This window comes from Zalophus californianus, chromosome 6 (assembly GCF_009762305.2).
Source record: "Zalophus californianus isolate mZalCal1 chromosome 6, mZalCal1.pri.v2, whole genome shotgun sequence".
Lineage (NCBI taxonomy): Eukaryota > Metazoa > Chordata > Mammalia > Carnivora > Otariidae > Zalophus > Zalophus californianus.
Window position 1 is genome coordinate 76,849,387 of NC_045600.1, and position 27,847 is coordinate 76,877,233.

The following is a 27,847-nucleotide window of genomic DNA, read 5'->3' on the forward strand; positions in this document are numbered from 1 at the left end:
GTGAGTATGTGTGCGCGTGCAGATGAGTGAGGGAGAGAGAGAGAGAGAGAGTCAGATGCAGACTGATGGGGAGAAAGAGGAAGAAATGACACTTCTATAGATGTCTTCTTAGATATTCCAGATACCTTCTAATGTACATACTGGCCACTTAAAACCAACCTAACTAGTGTAGTTTGTCTGCTCCTCGACTGACTGGGTTGCAAGAGATTTTGCGTTAGACCCATGCACCTGATCATCTGAAATGTGTCTACATAGTGAAATAAGGATTCTGGAGACTTGATAAGTAAAATAAATGATTATGATAATGGGTGGCGGGCAAATACATTTTTGTTGGCTTTACTACACCAATTCTAATACTTGTTCTTTCTCACAATGACCCATGTCCTTAAGAACATGATAATCCTCTCCACACATACTGTAGTATTTAGTTCTTACCTGAAGGCATGACTCTTTACCTTCCAAAATACAAAAGATTTCAATAAAGAAAGTAAAAATACTTCCCAGGTATCATATACACCCTCTAATAACATCCTAAAGGGCAAAAAGAGAGGTTGGCCTAGAGCTGCATTTGCCTTTCCTTCTTTAGCCTAAGATAAAAGAAAATGAAGTCAACTAAGACCCTAGAGAAGGGGGGGAGGGGAGGAAGTATCAATTTTAAAAATTTGCACTTTGAGGGAATAAGAGGGAAAATAAATGGGATAAGGATGTGAAGAAAAGCCTAAGCAGATTGAAATTTTTTAAGGTAATAGACATATCAGCTAATACTTAATAAACATAGCCTATGGCCTTGAAATACATTATTGTAGGGGCGCCTGGGTGGCTCAGTCATTAAGCGGCTGCCTTCAGCTCAGGTCATGATCCCAGGGTCCTGGGATCGAGCCCCACATCGGGCTCCCTGCTCGGCGGGAAGCCTGCTTCTCCCTCTCCTGCTTCTCCCTCTCCTGCTTCCTCTGCTTGTGTTCGCTCTCTCGCTGTGTCTCTCTCTGTCAAATAAATAAATAAATAAAATCTTTAAAAAAAAAAGAAATACATCATTGTAGTTCACCTCTGAGGAGTATACCCAGGGATAAAGAAGAATAGACTTGCTCTTAAACCTATCCTACATTTAACTGTACTGTTTATATAGATACATTGTCCAAAAACAGATCCTTAAATGATATTAAACGAAACCTTTCTGCTTAGAAGTCACCAAATGTAAAGTCTGACTATAGCAACTCTTTTTGCAACTCACAAATATTAAGTTAGTATTTTAAAAAATAAAACTGGCTGAAGTAAAAATATAAATACTAATATTTAATCCGCAATATTAAGACATGCACAGTTCATAATTCATTGAAAGGATAGAAAATGTCTGATTAATGTATTTCTTTAAGACTCTTATGTCTTAATAAAGTGTATTTTCCATTTCACCAGCTGCCAATCCAGTTGGCACCATGCCACCAAACAGCCTGATGGGTACTCAGTAAATATTTGTTGTTGAATGAATATAGGTGCCTTTGAAGTTCAGCTCCGTAATAATTGGTGTTTGCCGTCACAGGGTTTGCTGCACATGAAGAGTGTGAAGGATATTTTAGCTCTCATTCTTGCTTTTGGAAATTATATGAATGGAGGAAATAGGACTCGGGGACAAGCGGATGGATATAGCTTAGAAATTCTGCCCAAACTCAAGGACGTCAAAAGTCGGGTATTTATTTTTCATAACTAGTTTCCATGATTTGCCATTGTATTCCTTCTATACCTTTAATTAAAAAATTCTTGCTTGCTCCATTCATCTCCTTTCTCCCTCTAACAATACATTTTTTCTTTGCTTTCTTTTGATTTTTGAATAAAGATAGGTTTTTCATGTTTGATCTTACTGAGATGACAAAATCCCCAATATTGGTTTGCTCTAAAAGAACACAGTTGGATGTTGAACTGTAATGAGGGAAGAAAATAGCACGCAGTATCAGAGCACAAGGCTTGGGCGTCTGTTTGAATTTAGTGTTGGCTACTTGTAATTTACTCATTCATGAGTAGGGAGCAATGTTGAATCACCAGTTGAGCTGAGCATTTGAATTATTCTTTTGCCCACAACAATTGGGCTGGGGGTCTACTGTCAAACTCTCTGAGCCTGATTATCATTTGGCTCCACACCCCTGCAGAGCTCCCTCTTTGGAAACAACCAGCCCATATCTAGGCGTCCCACGGGGAGCAGGGGGAGCGAAGGGAGGGGAAACACACAGGCAAATTAGAATTAGACCCATGTGAACAAGACACAAAGGCTGCCTTGTGGGAGGGCCTGCTTGCCCCTGGCCTCCTAGGGTCATAAAGTGGCATGGCGTTCCTTTTAAGCTGTCCTGATTGTTTTTCACGCCATTAAGAACACACATTTTTTTGAAAGGTGGGAAGGGAGGGATGGTTTTCTGTTCTAGTCCCTGGTTCCCTTTGGCACTCCCCCACTCCCTCCTGTCTTGGCTTTCTGCCAGAAAATAATGAGACAGTGTGTGTATTTGTTTGTTTGTTTTAGCCATTACCTCAGAGGTCTCATGGATTATCTGTTTGGCTTTTCTCCCCCCACAAAGAATAGCGGAGTATCATTTCTTTGTATAGATGCCATTTTTAAAAAAATGATGGGACAAAGAGGAGAGAAAAAAATCTTGCCAGTCACAAACAGAATCAGGACCAGGTATCACAAATGAAAAGTATTAGGGTCACAAACTGAGATTTCAGTACTCAACTATATAATATGGCAGTCTCATGTGAATGATTTTCATTTAAGCTTCTCTTTTAAACCTAGGATAATGGGATTAATCTGGTGGACTATGTCGTGAAATATTACCTGCGTTACTATGATCAGGTAAGAAATGGAATTATGTGGAAAACTACACTAATGGGGTTTCAACTCTTACACGTTGTTGGCATTCAGAAATTGGATGATGGATGGATGGATGGATTTCAAGTCCAACATAGAATTTGAGAGCTCTCCAGCCTCCTTGGTTTACAGATGGGAATGCTGAAGCCAAGAAAGTTTAGTTGACTCTTGTAAAGAGAAGCATTATTCATTGCCTCTCAATCTACTGCCTCTTAATTTGCTATATAATGCAGTTTTAGAGAGACCCTCAGTTGTCTGGGTGCCTTCTGACCAGATCGTGAGGGTCTCTGTGAAATCTATATCCATTCAGTAATTGGTTGTATTTGAAATTAGTTCTGGGCTGCAGACCAAAATTTAGGAAATTAAGAGGCAGTAATACCCAAATACCTTATCAGTAGTGCTCATCTGTGAACAAGTCGAAGAAATGGAATTTGAAATCCATCCTCTCTGCTTCAGTTACATTTGCAATGAGAAATAAAAATTTCGGTGGGAGTCCACCTGAGCAGAAATTTCTATGTTTTATTCCTTCTCATTAAATTGAGAACAAGGAGTCCTAACTTTGCAAAGAAAGAGGTACTGTTGTAAGGTGTTGGGAAATCTAGCAATCAATATGAAGGGGAAAAGTCTCAGGAAACTGTTGTCAGGACTCCTGCGTAGCTGTCCATGCGAGCAGGGTTTTTCCTAGGCAGCACGGGAAGAAAAGTAAAGGTTCCAGGGCCTTGTTCTCCAAAGGCCTATAATTCCCTCCAGAAGACAAGCGAAGCACTGATGAAGTCTACCACCTTGTCTCCTCCCCTTCTCATCTAACCCTTCTCAGTGTATCTGCAATGAATCATCCCCCACCCCCTCCTCAAAATTCTGTTTCTGCTGAGGACATTACCGTTTTGGTCATTCAGGCATGAAGCTCATCCTCTTCTTTGGCGTCTCTCTGTTCTTCAGCTAGATTGTTTCTTGTGTTTCTTCCCTGTTTTTCATCCCTATGCCCCACTAATCCAGACCTTAAGGTAACTCACCTGGAGTATTCCTGTTGCTTCCCAGCCGGTCTCCCCACCTCTCGTCCATCACTCCCCCTCCAGTCCATCCCACACCCGAGGCCCCACCAGTTTTTATAGTTCTGGCCATATTGCATCACTGTTTTATGCAAAAACAGAAATGGATCCCCATTTTCAAAAAGTGAATTAAACTCAAACCAATTTAATTCCAGTCTTTTACAACCATGCTTTTATGACCTTCCCCCTACACATACTCTGTGATCCATCTCAAGACCCAGTGTTTTCCAAACACACCCTGTGGTTTTCTCACTGATGTGTTTTTTTCATCTGATGTTCATTCTAACTGGAACTATCTTTGTCACTAGCCTTTTTATAGATCTTTTGTTTTGTGTTATTAATACTCTCTTGAAATAATCAATTAAAAGGCCTTTTGGGAAAAGCTCCCAGTAGCAACATATATATATTTGCAACATAATAGGTGACATGCTTTTCAGAATCAACATGGAAAGGACAACTGGTCTCCTTTCATTTAAAAAAAAAAAAAAAAGTGGCATAAGAGACTGCAGGTAATTTACCAAAACAACAGCAACAACAGCAGCAGCAACAACAAAACCAAATAGAAGGCATAAATTGCCAACTAGATATATAGAGCTAGCAATATAAATGGATCAAATCTTTCTCAGGACTATCACGAATGGCTGACTGAGTTATTCTCTGTTTAAGATCTCTAGGTATAATGGGACCCGTATCTTGACTGCCCTTGACTCACCAAACTGTGTTCTATAAAGGATACCTTCAAAAAAATTCACGTGAAGGGGTCATGTGCTTGTCAAGCTGTCTCCCCAGGGTGCTGTGCCTATTTATAGGGGACACCCTTTCCTCATTCATGCAAATGCGCAGTATGGGTTAGCAAGACTTTGACCTTTCTAGATCAGAAGCCCTAGAAATATGTATACTCTTTCTAGGAAATTTTATCCTAAGGAAATAAATAAGGACATGTATCACTATTTTACTTAAAATCATTTGTAATAACAAAGTATAGCAAAATTTTTGGTAGATGTCCAAAGGTAGAGACCAAGGTCAAACAAGTTATGCTGGTGTTCTGAAGTGGAATAATATACTGCCATGGAAAGTATATAGCAGAAAATTTAGTGACATTGAAAAATACTCTTGATCTGCTTTTATATTACAAACGTGTTTAAAATAATATATAATCCAATTTCAAATATATAAATATAAATATACATAAACACACAGAAAAACCTGGAATATCAGATATATGTAAAAATGTTTGATTATCTCTGGGTGGTAGGACTGGAAGAGATTTTTACTTTCTTCTGTCTTTCAATTAGACATAAGGAGCCTGAGTCACCTTGTAAAAGGGAAAATAAATAAATAAATAAATAAAAATAAAATTAAAAAAAAAAACTAGTGCAGTCTTACGTGGCCCTTCTTCCATGAAGCCTTTGTTTACTTCCTCATCTTGTGCTCCTTTGAGGCCTGGGAGCACTTGGGTTGAACCTCTGTCGTGATATGCCTTATCCCACCTTGCATGTAGATAATCAGTGAGCAATTACCCGTTAGCTTGGCATTGCTCCTTGAGGTCCAGAACTCATCGTTGTCTGTTTTTTAGTGTCTGTAATTTAGGTGTCTGACAGATACTTACTAGGTTGAATCTACTGTAAATATCTACAAGAGTGCAGTGAGTGGTATCTGTAGATAACTAGGTGCAAAGAGGTGAGAGCTTTTATCCAGTAGAATGGGGTGGGCTTCAGGTGATGGGTAGATACCCAGAAGTTCTGACAGCAGGTACCAGTGTGACAGAAGAATTATCCCAAAGAATCTCGAGAGGTCACATTTCTAATCTAGGATTAGCATAAGCAGATGTATCTTGTAGTGCCTACCTCAACCAAGTCCAGTGCATTGTGTCGGAGGGCTGAAATTTGCCAGTGAAACGTGACTCTTGAAGAGAACTGAGCGCAGTAGAATCGACTTCACCTAGGAAAAATCTCACAGTAAGAATAGCTTCAAGCCTGGGATGGCCCAGTTTGGGAAAAATCAGGAATCAACGTTTGTGTGGTGCTCTCCCGGTTTTCACAGTGCAAAAATTCATTTCACTCAGCAAGAGTATAGAATTATGTGATTTATTAAGCTATCCCCTCCCCGTAGGAGCATAAGTGATGATTTTTGTGGTTAGTGGTGATGAGCAATTAGCTGAAGAAAGGTGACTCCTGTTCCAAGCCTCCTTCCACGCATGCTGGGTTTTGGTCCAAGTCTAAGTCTGCGAAGTTTACAGAAATCCATCTAAAGCCATGTCTTTTGAATTCCAATTGAGCAGCTTTCTCAAGAGCTGCTACCAGGCTCATTTGCTCAGCAGCATTTTCTCATTTTCTAGCTTAAAAACAAAAAGAAAATCGAAGCCAGGACTGAATGTGATAAAGTTTTAGAAAAGAGTAGGAGATAATATACATGAGTTCTTCCAATGTAGGTTGCTGTGGAGTTCTGTGATAAGCATCTTAGATGGTGTTCCACCTTGGTGCTCAGACTCCAGTACTGCTTCCACTGTTTTGAAAGTAGTAAAATAATTATAGGGAGATAGAGGGAAAGTACACTGAGTGTGTAAAAGGTTTCAATAAAATGAGGAAAAACCACCCTTCCTTAGCATCTCAAGTGAAGCTAAAGATCTTAAAGGAAGGGGATGGGTCCAGCGCATTCATGAAACCACAAGAAAGTAGGACAGTAAGGTAGATGTCTCCTGCTAAAGGTACACACTTTTCAGAATGGCCTTTTATGGGTTCTATGCAAGGGTGCCGAGCAAAGTTTGATGTGCCAGATGTTGCATGCTGTACCAAGAATAAGACACACTTCCTGCCTTCACAGTGTTTGTAGTCTAGCGGAGGAAACACATAAGCTAACTCTGCAATTTTGAAATGAATGTTGGTAAGTGCTGGGGATAACAGTACACACCAGGGGCTCTTGGAAACACCCGTGTGCTGGGGGGTTAGGGGCAATCTTTGAGGAAGTGATAGCTGTCTCGAGACTTGAAGAACGATATGAACAAGGAAGCATGAAGAGTTCGTGTAGAAGAGTTACAAAGGGACAGTTTTATAGACAAAAGTCCAGACACAAGAGATTGTGGCCTGTTCTGTTCCTTTATGAACGTTTAGGGGAGGGACGTAGAGATAGGGGAAGATGGAAGAAGGCTGAGGGTGTAGACAGAGGCCAGATCATAAAGTGCCTTATAAAGCAGTTTCAGAGTTTGGAATGAGTCCTAATGGCAGTAGGAAAGATGGAATGTGAAGGAGGGCTGGCAAAGTAGCCTGTGTGGAGAGAGGAAGAACCGAAGACTGCCTGAGATATGCAAGATGCAGAGCTTATGTTAAACAACTCAGGGAGAAAGCAGGCTGGAAAAGATATTTGAGGCCCAGCTTATCTTTCAGTGTGCCCGAAGCTTGTGTCTCTCAAGTGATTTCCCAGCTTAGATCCTCTACTAGGCATAGTTGGGGAGCTTGTCCAAAACTATGGCCAACCATGCCCTCAGCAAGTGTCTACTAAGAGAAGCCAAACAACATTTGGAAAGTCTTTACAAATACGTGAAGAATTTGCTGTCACACAGACACCCCTCTGGAGCTTTCAGCTGCAGTGGCCGGTAGGTAACAGCATAAGGGAGGGAGGGTGATTCTTCCATTGCAGTGCTGTCTTGTCCAGAACCTTCCGATTCACACCCATTGGCACACCCCAAAGATGAGTTAGCTAATTGCTACCATGTGAAACTCCAACAAGGACTTGAAATTTAAGTACTTTCATGTGTTCCTCCTGTGCCTTTTTCCATGGCAGTAGGGTGTCCAAGATCGGGACATACCTGACAACTTTCTCTTTGATTCATGAGGCAAAATAGAGCGAAACCCATGCCACAGCCAGAGCCAACCTCAGTGGCAGTAAGACCAAAGTGATATTGTAGAAGACACAAAAGCATTTCAGAGTAACCAGTCCAAATTTAGGAATAGCAGAAGAGAATTTCTCTGATTCTTATTTGCACATCCAATAAAAGATGCTTTGGAATTGCAATTGAAAGTGACAGTTGGGAAGTATAATGTACTTTTGTTAACCGTGTCTTTTAGGAAGCAGGAACAGAAAAGAGTATTTTCCCTCTGCCTGAACCACAAGATTTCTTTCTGGCTTCCCAAGTCAAGTTTGAAGACCTCATAAAAGATTTGAGAAAACTGAAGAGACAACTAGAAGGTAACAGGAACTGTTCTGTTATTATGATAATAGCTAAGCTTTTTTTTTTTTAAAATGATTGAAGAGGATTATTTATGTCTGGTTCACAGGATGAAATTGGTGCAGAGCTCAGCTATGGTAACACCGCAGCCCCCGTGAAACTTTCCATCTCTTAGGCTCTATTTGGAGGCACTGTATTTGCATATCCCTTTCTTTGATTAGTGTTATTTTGTGCTTTTTATATCGACATCTTTTACATCTACATTTCCAACATAGTCATCTTAATAATAATAGCAGCAACCCTTTTCACTGAATGCTTACTGTTGTCTCATATAATTATTACAACAACCCTAATAAGCAGGAACTATACTAACTCCATTTTGCAGATGAGAAAAATGAGGTTTAGGGAAGGTAGGTTCACACAGCCCATGGGAGGCCCATTTACTGGGCTCTCATCAGGCCTATCTGATTAGAACTCATGCAGATTCTAAGCTAGTTGACTATGCTGCCTTATACGTATCCGACACATGCACACACATACTCACCCGTGCACACCCCCCCCCCCAAATACTTGGTTTATGTGTACGAGTCTAATAAAGATGGCAGGACCCATCGTAAGCAGTCTATTTTAGTTGAATTTACATTTTTAATTATTCACAACAAAATGCTGACAGCCCTTTCTGGCTTTTTGTAAAAGGTGAAACTATGTCTCTCTTGAGCAGGAATTTTCCTTTGGCATTGCTCGAGTCCTGTGTTTTCACTGTGGAGACATCTCTTTATCCAAGTATATAAATACGTGCATTGGACCTTATGTAACTCCAAATGCAGAGCTGCACAGAGGATTTAGGGAGCGTGCTAATGTGGAAATGGAGCGCAGAGTGCCAAAAGGAGAGTTTGAGGAAATGAAGAGCTTGAACCAGGAATATTTTTACACTAAGACATAAAATAAACATTTTTAAAATGTTTATTGTGAAAGAGTGCTCAGAGACCCAAGTCTGAGACAGACAGAGCAGCCTGGAAAGGGAAGTGAAGTGGGACAGATCTCCTGGTGGCAGGGAGAGAGCCATTTAGTTTTTACTCTGGGCATAAAACTCACTTAAATAAGGAGAGGGGTTACAAGTGAATATTTCTACCTTGTAAATTGTTTTTAAAGGAACATGTTGCCTTTCTTTTCCCCTCCCGTTGATGTGGTTAAGAGCGTGCATTCAACCGAGTGGATGTTTCGTTTAGGAGTGTGATATATGAACCTGCGGTTATTCTTTTCCCTCTCCTAAAACACCGCCAATTGTATCCTTGCCTAAGACGAGGGGCTTGATTCTTACTGTCATGAAACCGTGTGAGCCATCCCTGTGGCAGTTTTTCCTGGCGCTCTCCAGGGGCAGCATTAGCGCGCAGGCGGGCCCTCAGTCTGGCTGCAAGGTTCACTGCAGCCAAGAAAAGTCATGCTGGTTCACGCTGCGGCCGCCCCTGAATACACATCCCCACTGGTCTCCCGGTCCTTTGCCGTCCTGTGGAGTTTTTCGAGAAGAAACCTGATGTACGCGGGATCTTTCCTCTTCTCCTGCCTTCCTTCCTGGGGCTGCCTGTCTCGGGCACCCGGACTGGGCCGACCTCCCTTTGACATCTGCAAGTGTTTGGCGGTTCATAACCAAGGGGATGGCAAGCGTGAATTGGGAGGACAGTAGAGAGGCAGGTGTTCCCACAAAGGCCCCCGCTTTGGTGCACTGAAGGGGGATCCCACGTGCCATTCCACAGCTCTCGGTGCTCCACTGAGCCTTGTCCTTAGTCAATTTTAAGGGACTGAAAAAACTTCTGAAGCTGGAGGACCTCCCTTAAAATGAGGGAAAACCAAACATTGCCTCAACAGTTTTTTCTTCTTTGGATTGGACTACACCAAAAGATGTGAGGTACCACAAGGGAAGAGGGAGAAGTGGGACCCGGCCCCCGCCCCCACACTGGATACTTAAACAAAAACGCCCTGCTAATCTTTAGAGATGCCAGTGTTTTTAACACATGAAAGGTACCTAGTAAATATTTAAAGAAAATACAGACTGTTGGTTCTCTAATGAATTTCTTTTTCTCCTAAATGCCATCTGGCAAGATGGCCAGAGTCGTGGCGGTCCGTTTCATCTCCTTTCCCATTCAGGTTCCACGTCCTTTTCCATAAGGCCTTGGTGTGAGCCTAGATTGAATGTTTAATTGAAGAGGACATAATTTTCACACATACAGCAAAGATTTGATGAGGCTTTGAGGTTTATTGTAGCCATTAAAATGTCGTGGCTGCTGGCAAAACCCCAGAAAATGTCTAAAGCTAAACCAGATGTGATTAGCAAATTTCAAGACATCTCAGGCCCCCTTTCTCCAGGCAGGCACAGCCCTTGAAAAGAAAACTGGTTTGAACCCCACCTTAGCAATAGGGTGTCAATTAAACAAGAGTTTGTTGGTTGTGCAAATATCACTGATAAAGACAGATGTGGCCAGTAAGCACCTTTCATAGCAACAAGACCTTTGCAGAGCACTTTTAGGTAAGCAAACAGAACAGGTAGTTGATAATAGTATCAGCTACAGTTTATTGTGCGACTATTATCTATCAGATGTTTTACATAATCATCTCTTTTAATCTTTACAATGACCCTCTGAAGCTGATATTATCAGTCTCTCACAGGAGGAGGCAACTAAAGTTCATGGTGCTCACATAATTTGCCAAGTTCCAGGTGATGACCTAGCCACATTTTGAAGCTAGATAGGACTCTAAGGCATGTACTTGTGATGCATCCTGCCTGTGACCCAGAGGTCTCCATATCCGATCACAGATCAAAACAGAAGGTTAGGTATTCAAGGCATAAAGCCTCATGAAGGTACCAGGGACAGAAAGAGAGTTCCTGAGTGCATGCATATGCACATGCACACACCCTTAGAGCCACACTTGTAGACCCTCAGATCAGAGAGAGAGAGAGGAAAGAATTTACTTCGGGCTGGGGATGGGGAAGGGAAGACATATGGGAGAGATGGGTCATAAAAATGAATAGACACATACACACGCAAAAGTGAACAAAGTTATTGTGTAGGGTTAAGAACTCGGGCTTTGGTATCAGCTGATGTACTTTTTACCGGTTTGGTAGAAGCAAGGTCTTGTCAGGTAACAAAACCATAAAGAGGGTTAAATGAGACAATTAGAGTGCCTATGTCAGAGGAGGTAATGAATGCATGGCCTGCTAGTAAAGAAAACTTCAGCAAAGCTGATTAGGGGTATGTACCTTTTCCTGGAAAATGTACACCTTGTCGAATCAGGCCCATATCGCTGAGAGGCCTGCTGGATGAGTTTGTGGAGAATCTGATTCCCAGAGCACTTGTGCTCTCTTCTCTACCTTGTGGAGACAGAACCAAATTCTTGGTGCTTGGGAACATGTTCCGTATTTTGTTTACTGTTCTATATCCCTTAATGAGATAATAATATTAACTCCCCTAATACCGTGATAGTAATAATTAGGAAAAAACAACTGATAGGAAGAGTTGCTCTCCTTCTTATTTGTTGACCTTGTTTGCTGGCCAGAACTCTCAAGATATTCTTACCAACCCATATGTGGTAGGCAGAATAATGGCTCCCCAAAATGTCCAGACCCTAATCCCTGAAATATATTACCTTACATGGCAAAAGGGAACTTTGCCAACGTAGAGATGGGGAGATTATCTTGGACTATCCAAGTGGGTCTAATCTAATCACATGGATCTTTAAAATGAATCTTTAAAACCTGAGAATTTTCCTTGTCTGTGGCCAGCAGGAGATAGTACAGTAGAATGATCAGAGAGATGCAATGTTGTGGGCTTTGCAGATGGAGGAAGTGGGCAACAGACCAAGGAATGTGGGAAACCTCTAAAACTAGAAAAGGCAAGGAGCAGATTCTCCCCTGGAGCCCCCAGCAGGGAATGCAGCCCTGTCAACACACCTTGATTTCAGCCCAACAAACCCCTGTTAGACTTCTAACACATAGAACTATGAGGTTATTACATTTGTGTTGTTTGAAGCCACTTAAGTCTGTGATGATTTGTTAGAGTAGCAATAAGAACAAATGTACTGTGCAATGTATCCGTCCTGATTGTATCAGTCAAGCCAGTGAGACACACACACACACACACACACACACATACACGCGCGCGTACACACACACACCCCATTGCTGATGCCATAAGATGTACGATTTCTCAAGTAGGGGCACTCCCCAGTGTGGCATGGAATGTGAATTGGTGCTCTCTGACAAAGAGTCTATAGTCAAATAAACCCAGAGCTGCTCTCTACTAAAATCATGTCCTAGAGATTCACGGTGCACATGAGCTTATTTAAAGGCTCTGGGAAGTCCTGAGGTGAAAAAAACAAAAATGGTTCAACTCTGTTCAAAGCATTTCTCAACTTAAAACCTAATACATTGGTTTTTCTTTAGTACTCTTTCACTGAGTACTTAGTAATGTGTTGCAGAACATGCAGTCTGTGAGATACAGTATAAGAAAGGATGTTGATATTACTATCACATTTTTAATATAAAGAATGCCGTTGTTGGTTCAGTGGTCACTATAGGGTAACAATAGGAGGAGCTGCGATGCACAATTATGACCTATGCCCTTTAGTACTGCTCTCCGTTATCCTGGCTACACTGTCCCCCACCCCGAATTTGTTCTCCATGGACACAAACAGAATGGGCCAAATCCTCTCTGATGTCTTGATGCCTGGAAGCCAAAAGGAATAACCTTAGTGTCATTCAAAATTACTCTGGCATCACCAACCCCAAATCCATATTGATTTGATATGACCCTCTGGTAGTATTTTATTATGAAAAGTTCACTGTGGCTATGAAAGTAGGAAAGCTGAATTAATTTTTGGTTGCTGGAAAATGAGACAGGAACTCTTCAGGTAGCTGTTGAGAAGTCAGCATGTTCGGAAGAGTTGAAGAACAAAATTAAGTCACTCTTATTAGCTAACAGTAGTTACTCAGTAGCCCCTATCATTGAAAGTAGGCTATTTCATCAACTAGCTATATACTTAGTCTTGCCTTGAAAATGATGCATTATTAGCCCTGTTACCCCATAAATAGGGAAAATGTAATTGGTAGTTAGCCCTCAGTGTAAGATATTCAAACTTGTTTGAGAATGTTGGTTGAGATGCAAGTGTGTGTGTGTTTTAAGATAACTCTCATGATGTCCTCTTCTCTAAATATTTAAGAATATGTATTTGAACATGTCCTTTGTTTTGAACCATTTAGAAATATTTGGGAATACAGCAGTTTAGGAAAGGCAAGAGCCTCTGTTGACTTTTTGATATCTGTTATCACTCTATAAATGTTTATCCTATAAATATTTATCCTAAAATGTTAACTTTTTTTAAGCTTTCTCTAAATGAGATGCTGTGTAAAATGCATAGTCCGGGCATTCAGTAACTGCTAAAAATCTTCATTCTAAGTTTGAATAGTAGCAGTATTTCCAAACTAACTTTACGTTAAAGTACCTCCGTCACATCTTTAGGCATTTTCAATCCCGGCGTCCTTATTCTGATGGAGTGACCAAATTAGCTCAGAGCCATCTTGATGAACCTCTGTTTTATACAACACTAGGACCTGAACATTCTACTTCAAAATATAAAGTACAGGAGAAAATTAATTCATACATACATGAAAGTAACAGTTCAAGGCTTTTTATTGTAGGCTTTTGTTGTTGTTGTTGTTTATAGATTTCCCAAACTAGAGTCAATATGTCTTCCAGATATAGAAGGCAGATTGAATTCATTCATTTAGCTCCAATCCCTGTTAAAGGTCCACCCCAAAATTAATACTCAAGTTTTTTAGAGGCATACAGTCAATACCAGTATAATCAGCTAAAAGAAGAGGAATTAAGGAGGGAACCACACACATCTACCCATAAAAGCAGGCAATGAGAACATTTTCACCCGGCAGTTTCTCATGGCCCTGGGCAGAGCCTGATGTAGAGGCAAAATTGTTTAGCTATTTGGATATGTACATGACATTTTTTACAATTAAAACTAGATTTAAAAACATAAGTTATAGTCAACTCTCAGTGATAGGTAGATTAGTAAGGTTAAGGATTAGCCATAGTTTTTTCTTTCAAAGTTAATATATTATTTTTAACAATCAATGAGTCAGCTATACTATTTGCATGCTGGAAACTACATGGTAAGCAATAGACTACCTATTATTTCTCCTGCAAGGTAGAAACAGTCCTATTCTTTGCCATTTAGCTCATTTAATATAATGAACAAATTAACTGTTTGGGCAAATACGTTGATGAGCTAGGATTTGTGAGGTGCTGGAGGGTGAGGTGTGTGAGGCGGGGTTTGAGGCTCTGAGCACTGATGGCATCAGGAAGGGAAGCTGCCTGCAGGAGAGCTGGCGTCCCCAGTCATGGAGTGAGAGATGTCAGGAGAGAAGAAGGCAGGAGGGCTAATCAGCAGAACTGCCCTTAATCTTGCCCTTGACCGAGATTTTTTATTTTTCACATGTGGATTTGGGGTGGTGTGGAGTGTCCTTTCCTCTTCTTAATACTGTAGTTAATTAAGATTTGGCTATGAAAAGTAAGGAGAAATGCTAATAACTGGTGTTGTGGATCTACTGGTGGACAAAGAATTTTGCATTATTGGGGGCATTGGGAAGGATCCTGTCCAGACACCACTGTCCAGTTCTTCAGTGCCACTTTCAGTCACCACGATCCTCTCTGACTCCATCTTTCTCACAAGCATGTTGGTTTCTCCTCAGCCAGGACTCTACATATCTGTCCCCTGCTTAAATGAAAGTAGGGCCTTTCACACACCGAGTCAGTTAGTACTACTGAGCCCAAAGCAGAATTTAAGAAAAGTGATTACCTACTGAGCTTATCGCAGGAAGCAAAGAAGATGATTTAAAGAAGGTCTGTAATGACTATTCCTTTGAATTTGCAATAGACACAGTCAGGGGGTAGGAGGCTATAATGGCTACAGTTCTGTCCCCAGTGTGGCAATATGGGGGTATCCTTAGAGTTGCCAGATTGATTAAATAAAATGCAGGAGGCCCAGTTAAATCTGAATTTCAGATAAATAAGGCTTTTTTTTTTTTTTTTTTAGCAGGAGTAGTTCTCAAATATCGCACAGGAGACACTTAGACTAAAAAAAAGGTTCCTTGTTTATCTCAAATTTAACTTGGTGTTCTTTTATCTAGTATGTCTATAGAAAATTTAAAAGCAATAAGAAAGGCAACTAAAAGTTGTTTTCCTTTTTATTACTGCTAAGCACTGGCAATTCTAAACAATCTCAGGGATTAAATTTTCCCTTCAAGGATGGATGGTGGACCCAGGCATGGTATGTTCCAAGGTACAGGGCATATCCATTTCCACCATCGCTAATGACTATGGTTGCTGTTTAATGAGCGCTTACTAAATACCTGCAAATTTGCTCACATCATTTCTGTTTCTTAAAACTACCTCCAAGTAAGTACTACCTGCATTTTAACTGTAAGGAAGTTGAAGCAGCTTTGCTATGATGAAGCTGAGATCAGATGCAGGTTTATCTGATTACAAAGCTCATATTCGTTACACAACACCATGCTTTATTCTTCGACTGTTTATAGACCCACCCCTCAGACACTAACAATATGATCTAAAATGAGAAAGCTTGAAGAGTAAGCCCCACTTATTTTTCTAGTTCATCTTCTAAAGGCATTACATGTAATAATTGGATTGGCTTTAAGCTTTTTTGGTGTCTACCCATAACTACTCAAACTAATCTACCTGTCGCAATCTCTATCCTCCTACCACTTCTCTATCAGTTTATTTTGGTCTCTCTGACACTCTCTTTCTCAGTTTCTCTCTAAAAATTGCCTAGACCGTGTTCTATTCCTTTATGACTCAGAAGGTGAGCACACTGGTGTGATGTGGGTAGCCAGATGAATAGCAACGGCCACCCAAGGCAACCCGCGTGGTTTTGACTCCTTTGTTATTGGTTTGTGGAAATTACATGTAATGTGGTTCTGGCATAGATGAGAAATTAAGGGAACCTGTCAAGTCACACAGCAGAGCAGACTGTTGTTTCTGTGCTCTGGACCAGCCCTGACTGTGCAGCATAAAAGACTTCTATCAAGTAGCTTTCTCTTCACAAGAGTGTAAGTGTACTTTAAGAGAGAAAGAAAAGAAAAGAAAAAACTAGATCTCACCATGAGAATGAATGTTCTTTTTTGTTTTTGCTTTTGTTTTTTTTAGAGAAGGAAGGGAAAGAGAGGAGGGCGGTGGGGAGGGGCAGAAGAAGAGGGAGAGAGAATCTTAAGCAGGCTCCATGCCCAGCGCAGAGCTCAACATGGGGCTCTGTCTCACAACCCTGAGATCATGACCTGAGCCTAAATCAAGAATCAGACACCCAACTGACTGAGCCACCCAGGGGCCCATGAATGTTTTCTTTAATTACTCACTGAGCATGGTCTATAAACAGTATGGCTCTAGTGAGGAGAGAAGGAAGACTTCCAAAGACTTTTGGAGGACTTCTGAGAAAGATGTCCAGTAGAAAGCTCATTTGTATTGAACACTCAGGTAGGATTTCAGTTCCTCCTGAAAATTATTTTAAAGATAGTAAAGAGAATTCTTTGGAAGCATAAAGTCAAGAGCACAGAATGAAAGAGAAAACCATAACCACAAAATTTCAGAAGCTTACAAAATAGATGGACAAGTGGTAAATGAATCCGCCAAACGATAAAGTGGAATTCTAATCCAGGAGTGGAGAAAGGTGAGAAGCAATCTGATTTTTACCACGTGATTCATACATACCACAAATTCATATGCAAATTCATACATATACATCAACATTCATATATAGTCATACATAAGTAAATCAATGAAATCATTCAAGAAAATTTCTCAAAATGATGGACACAAGTTTCTAATTTTAAAAGGCCCAAAGAGGGGCACCTGTGTGGCTCAGTCGGTTAAGTGGCTGCTTTCGGCTCAGGTCATGGTCTCCAGGTCCTGAGATCGAGCCCCATGTCAGGCTCCCTGCTCAGTGGGGAGTCTGCTTCTCTCTGCCTCTCCTCCCCCACCCCGCCCCATTCATGCCATTCTCTCTCTCTCAAATAAATAAAATCTTTAAAAAATAAATAAAATAAATAAAAGGTCCAAAGAGATTCCAGCACAGTGGAATAGAATAGATCCACACCATTGTTAGAACATTTCAGAATACTCAGGTCAAAAAGAAAAGCTTGTATGCTTCTAGAAGGAGATGGGGTGAGATGTGGAAACAAATTACCCAGAATCAGGAAGCAGAATGGCTTCAGACTTTTTAACAGCAGCACTAGAAGCTAGAAATGGATCAGAATTCTGAAGGAAAATTATTCCCAATCCAGAATTTTATATTCACCAAATTATCAATCAAATATGAAGGCAAATGAAAAGTTGTTTGCAAACATGTAAGTTATCAAAAAATTTACCTCCCATGCAACCGTCTTCAGGATGCTACAAGAGAATGTGCTTTATCATGAAATGGGAAGACAAAGATGACAGGAAATTACAGATCCAGTGGAGAAAGGAGGTGAAGAGTTACTCCAGGATAGGCAGCCTAGGATGATAGCCAGGCACAGAGAGCGAACAGTCCAGATTGGGTTAGGTCAAAAGAATCATGGAGAAGATCCCTGAGGGATATGCAGTTCATGTATCTGATGTATCGTGAATGTTTTGACAAGAGTTTCACAACTAGCGACAAGTTTGGAGTTCATTTAGTGATAAGCACATAGAAAACAGGGAATTAGGAAAAAAAAATATTATGAGGGTGAGAGTGAGGGAGTTTGAGGAGGACGTTTAGGAAAGGCGAATTAGAATTTATGAATCAGCTGGGACTGGGAGCTGGTTTTTGCAAAGTCCTACTGGTTGGTGTTCACACAGGATGCTAGTGTGGTCCAACCATGGTATGCTATACTGGGAGGGGGCTCATGTGTGCTGGGTGTGGGGGAAGGACAGAGAACTACATCATCTATACTGCAGAAAGAAAAATAAAATCCAAGGGTGCTTATAGGAGCTTGTTAGAGACATGCAGTTAAGCTAATCAGGTCAAATTGGCACAAGTCACTACCTCTGGGGAGGAAGGAACTGGGTGAAATTTGTGGATGGAAACGGGGAACTGCTTTTCCTGGAGCACATAGGATGCATGGGTGCTTTGAACTCTGCACAGGTGCAACTTTGATAAATACACCAACACAACAACAACAACACACCAAAGCATTTGTAAGTTCTCAGGGTCAGAAGCTGGCGTATGGAAAGTAGTCTTAGCTTGGGATTCAGGAGATGCAGTTTAAACACTTAGTTCTGCATCTTACACACCACGTGAGAAGCCATTGCAACTCTGACAGGTCAGTTAAGCTCTGTGTGCCTCAGGTGAGATGCTGCGGTTGATCATCCTAGCCTGCCCCACTCCAGGGATGCTGTCTGGGTCAGAGGAGCAAAAGTCGGAGGAAGTACTTGGGGAAGTGTGGGAGGTTTTCTTTAAACTCATTCAGAAGCCATGCAATCCACAGTTTGCTCCACATGTCTTGGTATGCCCAAGAAGAAGGGGGGGGGGCAGTGCAGGAATCAGCCATTAGGACTGCGTGGCTAATTTATCACCTTTAAGGAAGCTCCAGAAGACATGACTTGAATGACTATTGACCATGCCTAATTTATTAGCTCTTTCCTCCTTCGCGGCCCATTTGTCCGAGGCAATAGTTTTACTAAGCCTGAACTCTGGAAGGGGGCTGGATACATTAGCCAGAGTCCTGACCGTGTTGCCATGGTGTTAAAAATATTTAGTTTTGCAAGCGAAGTTTTAGAAATAATAAAAGAAAAACTTTTGCTTCGATTTATTTTTGTAAAGCGATTTCAACCAAACAGACATGAGGGCCTGGGGTAAGTACTTCAGGAAGTCAGTGGGTGTAAAATGTTGATCAGCATGGTGACTTCTGATGCAAAGCATTCAATTAAGTGCGGCGTGGTGGGTAAAGGTCACCCGTTTCCCAAACGGAATGCCTTCAAAGACGAGTCGTACAGAAAGGAGAGAGGATACGGAAACTGAAACCTGATTCATTCGTTTAATTAATGGAAAAGAAGTTTGTGTTTTCCTTTGAAGCCGCGGTTGTGACATCTCTAGGTGGGAAGGATGAGTTATGTCCCACGGAGGTCCTCTCAGCTCTCCCTCTGCTTCTACCCTTTGTTTATAAATCAACACAGTTAATAGAATTTGTTTTTCTTTTCTCTGACAAGAAACGTAAACCACTGAAATGAAAGCTACTGTCATGAAACAGGCTGAGTCACAGGCCCTGAGTTCAGATCCTTGCTCCACAAGCCATGAGACCCTGGCTCATCGTGTCATCCCTCCACAGCTCCGTGTCCTCGTGTAGAAAGGCAGGTGTCACTGTCTGTCTTGCTGATTTAGAGGAGGGGCCGGGGTCATATGAAGGAGATCCCTTTGCAGGATATCAGCAAAATGTGGGGTGCCTGGATGTCTCAGTCGGTGAAGTGTCTGCTTTCGGCTCAAGTCATGATCTCTGGGTCCTGGGATCGAGTCCCACATCGGGCTCCCTGCTCAGCGGGGAGCCTGCTTCTCCCTCTTCCTCTGCCCCCATCCACCCCACTCCACCTCCTGCTGATGCTTTCGTTATCTCTCTCTCTCACAAATAAATAAAATCTTTAACAAAACAAGAAAATCAGCAAAATGTATAATACTTTTCCCTGATTCCCTTTATGCCCTCATTTCTGATATCTAGTCCAAGAGCAAATCTTGTTGATCCGTTCTCCAAGACGGGCCTTGCGTCCATTCGGTGCTCTCCATATCCACGGCACATTTCTAGTCCAAACTAGCACCTTTTCTCACCGGGGTCCCTGCTTCCATGCTTGCCTTCCCTTTAATCCAGTCTCTGCTCATCAGACAAGTCGAGCCACCTGTTTCATATTCATAGCTCTTGGAATAAAATCCAGCCTCAAAACCCGTCACCATGCCTTCCAAGTTTCTCCATGGTTTGACTACTTCTACCTTTGCTGTCTCGGCTCATGGTACCCCACCCCCTCCTGGCCACTAAACCCCAGCCTCACAGGCCTGTGTGTTCCAAACCAATAAGCTTGTTTCTGCTTTAGGACCCTCGGCCCAGAATGCCCTTATATTAAATATTCCCATGCCTTGGGCCTTCCCTGTTCACCCAAACTATGGCAGCCACTGTGAACGGTGACTCTGCATTAGGACTCCCCATTTTGATAGGGCTATTATTTTCTATTTTATTTGTAAATGTTTCCCTGCCCTCCCTCGGCCCCTGCTCCATGAAGGCAGAGATCTAATGACCTTTTTGGTATTTCTACCTACTGTGTCCGTCAGTACCTGCCACAGAGTTGAGTGGATGAACGAGCAAATTAAAAAATGGTAGAAAACACTCAACTTCTTGCTATTAGTGAGAAATTAGATTATTTCCTTATGGGCAAAGATGTCATATGTGCATAAATAGGTAGAAACTTTAGGGAGATGTATTTTAAAACTGTACAAAGGGAGAACTCATGGCCATGAGAGTAGTGGGCGCCTTCCCGTCTTCTGATTGGAAGATTGTGTTACAGTAAGTGGGTGGGTGGCATGGTGCCATTAAGGAAGGGGATTTGTGCTAGATGATGCTGAAAGTGAATTTCAACTCTGAGTTTCTAAGACGATTATTACTATGCTATTTCAGTGTCTTCTACAGTTCTTATTCAGTAAGGGTTACTGGTTTCTCCCCTAGACTTTGTTAATTGAACAGCTAAGAATCCCTGGAATTCTGGCCACTGACAGGATATAGGATATAAAAGTCAGCTGTAAAATTATATCAGGTTTGGATCTCGGGTATTCTCTTTCTAAATGGCTCTCAAGGATCTGCTCTTGAATTAACCCATGCCTCAAAAATCCTGGCATTGATAGCACCTAGAAGTAATCATTATAGAGTAGAACTCTTATCCAATGTGGTCAGTTCATGAAAAAAGTTGGCCCAATTCAAGAATCATAGAAAATGATACTTGGGTCCGTTAATCTTTAATTTAAAACAAGTTAAATATAGCATCATTCCCATACCTTTTTAAGACTGAACTTTTTATTTTTAGTTTGGAACCGTGTTAGGTTTACAGAAAAGTTGCAGCAATAGTAGAGAGTGCTCATAGAGCCCTTATCCGGTTTCCCCAGTGTTATTGTTGTGTTAACAACATCTTACGTTGTTGTGATGTATTCATCAAAAGGAAGAAACTGGCACTGATACATTTCAATTAACTAAATTCTAGTATCTCTTTGGATTTCACCAGTTTTTTCCACTAATGTCCTCTTTCTGTTCCAGGACCCAAACCCAAGTACCACATTGCACTGAGTTGCCATGTTTCCCTTGACTCCAGTGTTCTCTCATAGCTACAGTTAACAGCAATATTTTAGCTGCTTCTACTTAAATTTGCAGAAAAAATGCTTTTTCACACTCATATTGCTACAGTGCACCATCAAGCATTAAATTATGTAATTACAGGGGCGCCTGACTGGCTCAGTCGGGAGAGCAATGCGACGCTTGATCTCGAGGTTGTGAGCTCAAGCCTCACGTTGGGTGTAGAGATTACTTAAAAATGAAATCTTAAAAAAAAAATTTTTTTTTAAACTGTGTTGTTAAAAAGAACAACTTGCATAAACAGGTTTGGAAAAAAAACACAACTGTTCTTGATTGGGATTCTACTCAACAGTGGGGAGAATTGCTCGGGGAAGCCAGAGAGTGGCCTTTCAGCTGCAAGCTTTCAGCGTGCTGTGGGAACCGGGCAGGAGGAACAGAAAGTAGCATTGATTTGGCAAGTCCATTAATGAAGTGCCTTTTACATTCCCATTTGAAAAAAGAAAGAGGTATTGGTGTAGTTATAATGGTAATACCCCACCTGTGTAGGTAGCTTCATCCTTTGAAGCAGTTAGGGCAGGCCAACATAGCGGAGAAGATGAGTCTCCAAGATAGCAAGCAGAATGGCTGGCCTAGAACTTGGGTCTTTTGATTACTGAGCCAGAGCTGATGCTACATTAATCAAAAACTTGTGTCAGGTCAAAACATTTCTTCACAGAAAGAGATTTGTGGGTGGTTTTGTGAATATCAAAATATTTTCCTGCCCAAGTAAATTGTGTATCTTGGACCCTGTGGAAGATTCACAATCCACAAATGGATTCTTTTCATGTCAGACAGTGAAACGAGTGAGGTTGGAGGGAGACCTCTTCAGCCCCAGTGAAGGGGACTGGAGTTTTTGCCAATGTCCTTATCTCTTCCAGATTTCTTCCCAGATTTCTTGGCCTTAGCACATGTCTAAGAATAGATAGAGGTCATGGACTGTGACTCTACTCTTTAGGTACCCATGGAGAGATCAGTGACCTGCCTGGGAGCCCCAGCCCTGCTCTGGGTCTCCTCTGTGCCATTTAATAACATAACTTCCAGCTAACCTCCCCTGGGCTTCTGTTTCTCCATTTAATATGAAGGGGTCCCACTGGTGGCACTGGGTGATTTTCAGCTTTCATTGCCTTATTCCTTAACTTTCATGGTTATTTCACATTGTTTCTAGAACTTCCCTGTAAATGGTTGGTGTCAGAGGCTGGAGAGCACAAGGCCAGCGGGTCTGACATTCCTGGGTTCAGAGTCTGACTCAGCCACAATATCTGTGAAACTTTACTCATCCTTACCTAACAAAGGGGATAATAGCGGGACTGAGCTCATAGAATTCTTGTAAGGAATAAAATGAGACACATAAGGCAGACTAAGGTCCAAGACACCTTTGGCCATTGAGGGCCATTTGTTATCAGTCATAGACTTCGAGAACTTGATCTAATTTTCAGGGAATTATTGGGTACAGAGATAAAAAGCATTATGTCCAACTCTGTGTAGACAACCAGGCACCATTAAACCAGTAACTTCCCCTGTGCCAAAACTTACAGAAAGAAGAAAGCCCAAGGAAAATCTATAATGGCTAATGTGCTAAAACTGCTAATTTGACTGTTGTTTTTACAATGTTTTTCTTGACTGTTTTGGCAAACTTGAAAAACACTAGCAAATTTCCAGGTATCAAAAAAAGAAAAAAAAAAAAAAACCTCCAAAATATGAGGCGGGCCTTGTTTGACCTTTTCAATCAGTTCATTTGTTTAGCAAATATTTATTCGAAGCCCTGAGTTAGCTGCTAATTTTAAATAAACTAACTGAAATATCAAATCATTTATAAACACATTTTAAGAGCAAGTGTTACCCTCATTTTCTGAGGGAAGAGATGTATCCCTACTCAGTCTTCTGATTTCTCTTCTCTCACGCACAGGAATCTGTCCCTAAGAACAGTGATTAAAACTTGCTGTCTGACAGGGGTGGAGAAGGTGAGCAGAGTTTTCCCTCCAGCGAGCTGTTCCGCAGATTCAGGAAAGCATTTGCAAAGCCCTTCCTGATTGTGATATCATAAAGAGAATCAACAGAGCCTTGCCACCTCCTGTTCAAGGCCCGAGACCTGGGAGCTACAAATACCTCATTTGTTTTCTCATTCCAGGACACATCTTTCCCCTAATGACCTGCTCTGCCCACCTCAAATTGAGTGATTTAAGCCGGGGCTGAGTTGTTAAACTGGTATATACATTTAATGTATTCTTTTCTCTTCTTTAAAGCTATTATAAAGTTGATTGTGAATCACAATCAACGGCATGTTGAAGTCAGTGACGCGGAGTAAAACTAAAAAGGCAGCTAAGCTAATAGGAATAATTAAACAGTTGAACACAGCCCTGTCACAAGTACCTGACTCATCGGGAAGACACAGACAAGTTCCCGGGGCCCCCCAGGCTGGCAGGAGCTGGCTTCACGTAGGCCTCCCTTCGCCTTTCCATGACATCAGCGCTGAAGACTTCAGGGAGTCTAATAGGCATTTCAGAATCTGTTATACCTAGCCTCTCCCAGGGGATAATGCTTCTTCCTCACGATTTCTGCTCTCTCCTCCCCCCCCCCCCCCGCCATTTCAGCCCTGCCCAGAATTTCCCCTTTTCCTCTAAGAGTCCCCATCCTTCCTGATGCACTCCTACGTAGACGTGTAACTGAGTAACAGCCCCCTGTTAGAGACCTCACCAGCTCACCTCTCTAACCCGCCAGGCCCTGGGATGCAGACCACAGGGACTGCTGGGCTAGGAACTTTCCCTGCGCCATAACTCAACAGAGAGGTAGGATCAATGACAGGTTTACAGGAGAGCAGGACTTTAAATAGCTGAGGTCCGTGTCTGGTGGCTTCCCGTTAATACCACGAACAGCATCCCACCAGGCAGCCTATCGGCCACTCTGTTACCCACTCTAAGCTATTTCTGATCTTCAACTTCATTTTCAAACACATCCTAAGGAATCCTGACTCCCAGCAAACTGACAATGCAGCCCTCTTTATATGAAGCCTTGTTTATAGGCCACAATTCTCCCGACAGATTTACAAGTGTCTGTGGAGTTTTAAAAGACGATTGCTTAACAGGCATTAAGTGAGACACATAGGACTGTGTAAATATTTTAGCTGGAATAGGGGATTTTTTTCTTTAAACGTCTGAGCCAAATATTGCATTAAATCTGAAAACAGTGGCAAACTGATTAGCAGTCGTTGCCAGCTTCATGCTTTGCCAGTGATTCCTGTAGCCAAGAATAGATACCAGAATCCAACCGCCAGTTTAGGTTGTGTGTTTTTAAAATAACTTTCCATCCTTTTCTTTCTTCTTCGTATGCCTTTCCATCTTTTTTTTTATTATTATTATTTCTTCATGGTTTATCTAGATGTAAACACTCTCCAGAGTAGAAAATTACGGTTAATGTGACTAACGCAGAGAGGCCGAAGAGGGAACGTGGGCCCAAGGGGTCAGAGACATTGAGGAAGGCTTGCAGCTGTCCTGGGAGAGCCATGTGGAAACAGGTTGCTTTCTGCTAATCTTAATCACTGGTCTCTTTGTAGCCAATGATTGCACTGCTGGGAGGAAATAGTCCTAAGATCAGCATTGTTCCCTCTTCCCCTTAACTGATTCCTTGAATCAGAAAGAGGCAGACCTGTTGCCTTCAAGATTTATATGTATGAGAGAATCTGTCCCGTAATTTTAGTAAAAACTACCATGTAATAAGCATTTTGGCTCCAGAGGTGGGTTTTTTTGTTTTGTTTTGTTTTGTTTTAATTTAAGCATTTCTATGGGGAAACCATTTTCCTGATTTGAGCAATGGGCAGGATGTATTGCTTGGCCACACATATAATTTCTGTGAGAATGAGGCATACTATCCAACGGGGCTTTGCTCTGATTCCACCAGCAACCTCTTAATTTTCACTGAAGACACTCCTTAATGCAATACTCGTTGGTTTGTCCGAAAATGTAAGTTCTCTCTCTTCTCCACAAATGGCTTGGATTTTAATCACACGTCCAGACCATTCGAAAGCCTTTTCAAAAATGCTGCTTTCATGCACAGGCCCCAAACCTCACCTTATATTGTGGTTAATCCCAGATTATTTTGTACCAACTTTTGTATGTCACCAGTTACTGTCACCTTTGAGTAAACTCCTTCAAAGCATGGATGGTCATCTCACTGTTTTCCATTCTAGAGTGTAATCACTTCCACTGCAGGGACCATAGCCACCGTATCACAATGATGGGCACAATTCTCGCTTACGGGTAGCCAGCCACTTCTGCAAAATAGTAGAGAAGGCACAATTTTATTTTCAAAAATCTCTCTCTTTCATCTTTCCCATTTTGGTATAATCCATGTTGTACCAAAAGCAGTTTGGTACCATATGTATCAAGAACCCTAACATTTTTCCTGTTTCACCTGGAATTCCACTTCTCAAATCTACCCTAAAGAAGCAATCTTAAATGGAGTAAGTTTTTATGGGCACAGATGTGACTTAAAGCCTGAGTGACTATAAGAATAAGGTAGAAGGGACTTTACTGTTCCACTGCAGGGGCACTAATAGATAAACTGGGGGACAGTCACTCGATGAGATTTGATATGGCTGTTAAACACAGTGCCTGTGAATTCTGTGAAATAATATGAGAAAGTATGTGATCACACATACTTTCTTTAATAGGATAAAGGTACATAAATTTCTGTATCAAATAAAAGTGTATAAAAATAATATAATAATATATAGAGGCAGCCCTTGTAAAATTATGGACAGGGGTGTGTGATATAGAGGCCAAGACACTTAAAAAAATGTACCCAAGTATTAAATGGTGACTGTTCTTGTTCATGGTATCAGGAATGACTTTTTTCCTACTTTTTTTTTTTTTGGTAAATATTTTTCACATTTCTTTATATGTGTGTTAGCTTCGTAATACATTTTGGAAGGGACTTGCTGCTCTCCTCCCCAAGATGAGTTCCCTTGTCCTTCAGATGCTCAGGAACTTTGTGTTTGGGGCTCCCTGCCTAAGGCTTCTCAATAATACAGTCTACCTGAGATCAGAACCTTGCTGAATGTGCCTTTTTCCCCCATATAACACAACTTCCCCATCTACTGCTTGAAATCCCTAGCCTTTTCAATCCAGTCTAAGAAATAAATTTATACTAAAGTGTTAATGAATTCTTCTTTGATAGTGTTTTCTTTTTTAACTAATAAATATTCATGTCTGAAGAGCTCTTCAGAACTTCTGAGAGTTAGCATCTTCAGTTCAAGGGAAAGCTTCTGGTGGTGATGCTTTTCATGGGGAACCATGCGAAGGGATATTTTTAAATAAACGAATGGATCACTTAACACCCTATAAATCAAGTCATGCCCAATCCATCTATATTTAAGCCTGGTCATGGGTAGGTGATTAATGAATATTTTTCATACTAATGTCTCACAGACCAAGGCTGTGTCTATAACCACATAATCATCACAGTGCAAATTCTGACTCAGCTGTGATGTTTGACAGGAGGGACTTTTGAATGTGCTTTAGACAATTCCATGCAAAGGCTGTGGTCAGTGGCCCAGCTTCGCAGAGGCTTTCCAAAAGTCCTAAAGCATGTTGGCATGTCCTCACTTGGCCCTGTCACTTCTGCTTAAATTTTTTCATGGAGAATACTCATGATCATGGGACATTAAGGTGAATTTGATCTTGGGCAGCCTCCCTCTGTGAAGTGAATCAGCATCATGGGATTCCCCTGGGCTAAAGCTTCCTGGTGGGTTTATTTTTACACAACATTCCTCTGGGGAAAGGGGTGCCCAGTCTTGAGCAGAGTATCTGTAGACAATATCTTCTTGGATGGAAGGATTTTCTTCATTGTGCTATTTTTTCTCTAGCTTCACTTCTTAAACAAGTGGCTACAGAATCTGTCTGTATTTACCTCACCCCTCCCCAATTTGGCTTCCTCCTTCCATCCTCTGGGTCCTGAAACTGCTTTTGAGAAGAACAGAGACCTCCATGTTGCTAGAATCAGCGGTCACTTCTCTGTCTTCTACTTGACCTTTCAACAGTACTGCACAGAGCTGACTGCTCTTTTTTTTTTTCTTGCAGTGCTGGGATCCTCTCAGATCATGTCACTCCATACCCCTACTTTTCTCTCCAGCTGCTCACCTCCATCCCTTGCTGGCTTCTCCTCCATTGCCTGTGTGCCCCAGGGTTTGTCCTGCAACCCCTTCTCTGGCTACATTCTTCTATCCCAACCATGCAGCTGAAACTGCAGGCTTTGATATAAAACGGGAGTACCTAATTGACATCTCAGACTTAACATGCCCTAAATAACCCTCTTGATTTCCCTCAAACTTACTCATGACTCTCTCCCTTACTCTGGTCTTGTCTCTAGCCAAATATCCTCACAGTGAG

The 27,847-nt window shown here is 41.5% G+C and overlaps 1 protein-coding gene across 6 annotated transcripts in view; it reads left to right on the plus strand.

Moving 5' to 3' along the window:
- The window catches only part of FMN1 (formin 1), a 443,362-nt gene that overhangs the window by 295,143 nt on the left and 120,372 nt on the right, over window positions 1–27,847 (plus strand). For all 6 annotated transcript variants that reach the window (XR_003515832.2, XR_003515833.2, XR_003515834.2 and 3 more), the window contains 3 exons: window positions 1,538–1,684; window positions 2,777–2,836; window positions 7,965–8,085. Coding sequence is in view for 2 of the 6 variants with exons in the window: in XM_027571393.2 (XP_027427194.2) it covers window positions 1,538–1,684; window positions 2,777–2,836; window positions 7,965–8,085 (328 nt within the window). In the remaining 4 variants the exon portion in view is untranslated. The remainder of the gene's footprint in view (window positions 1–1,537; window positions 1,685–2,776; window positions 2,837–7,964; window positions 8,086–27,847) is intronic.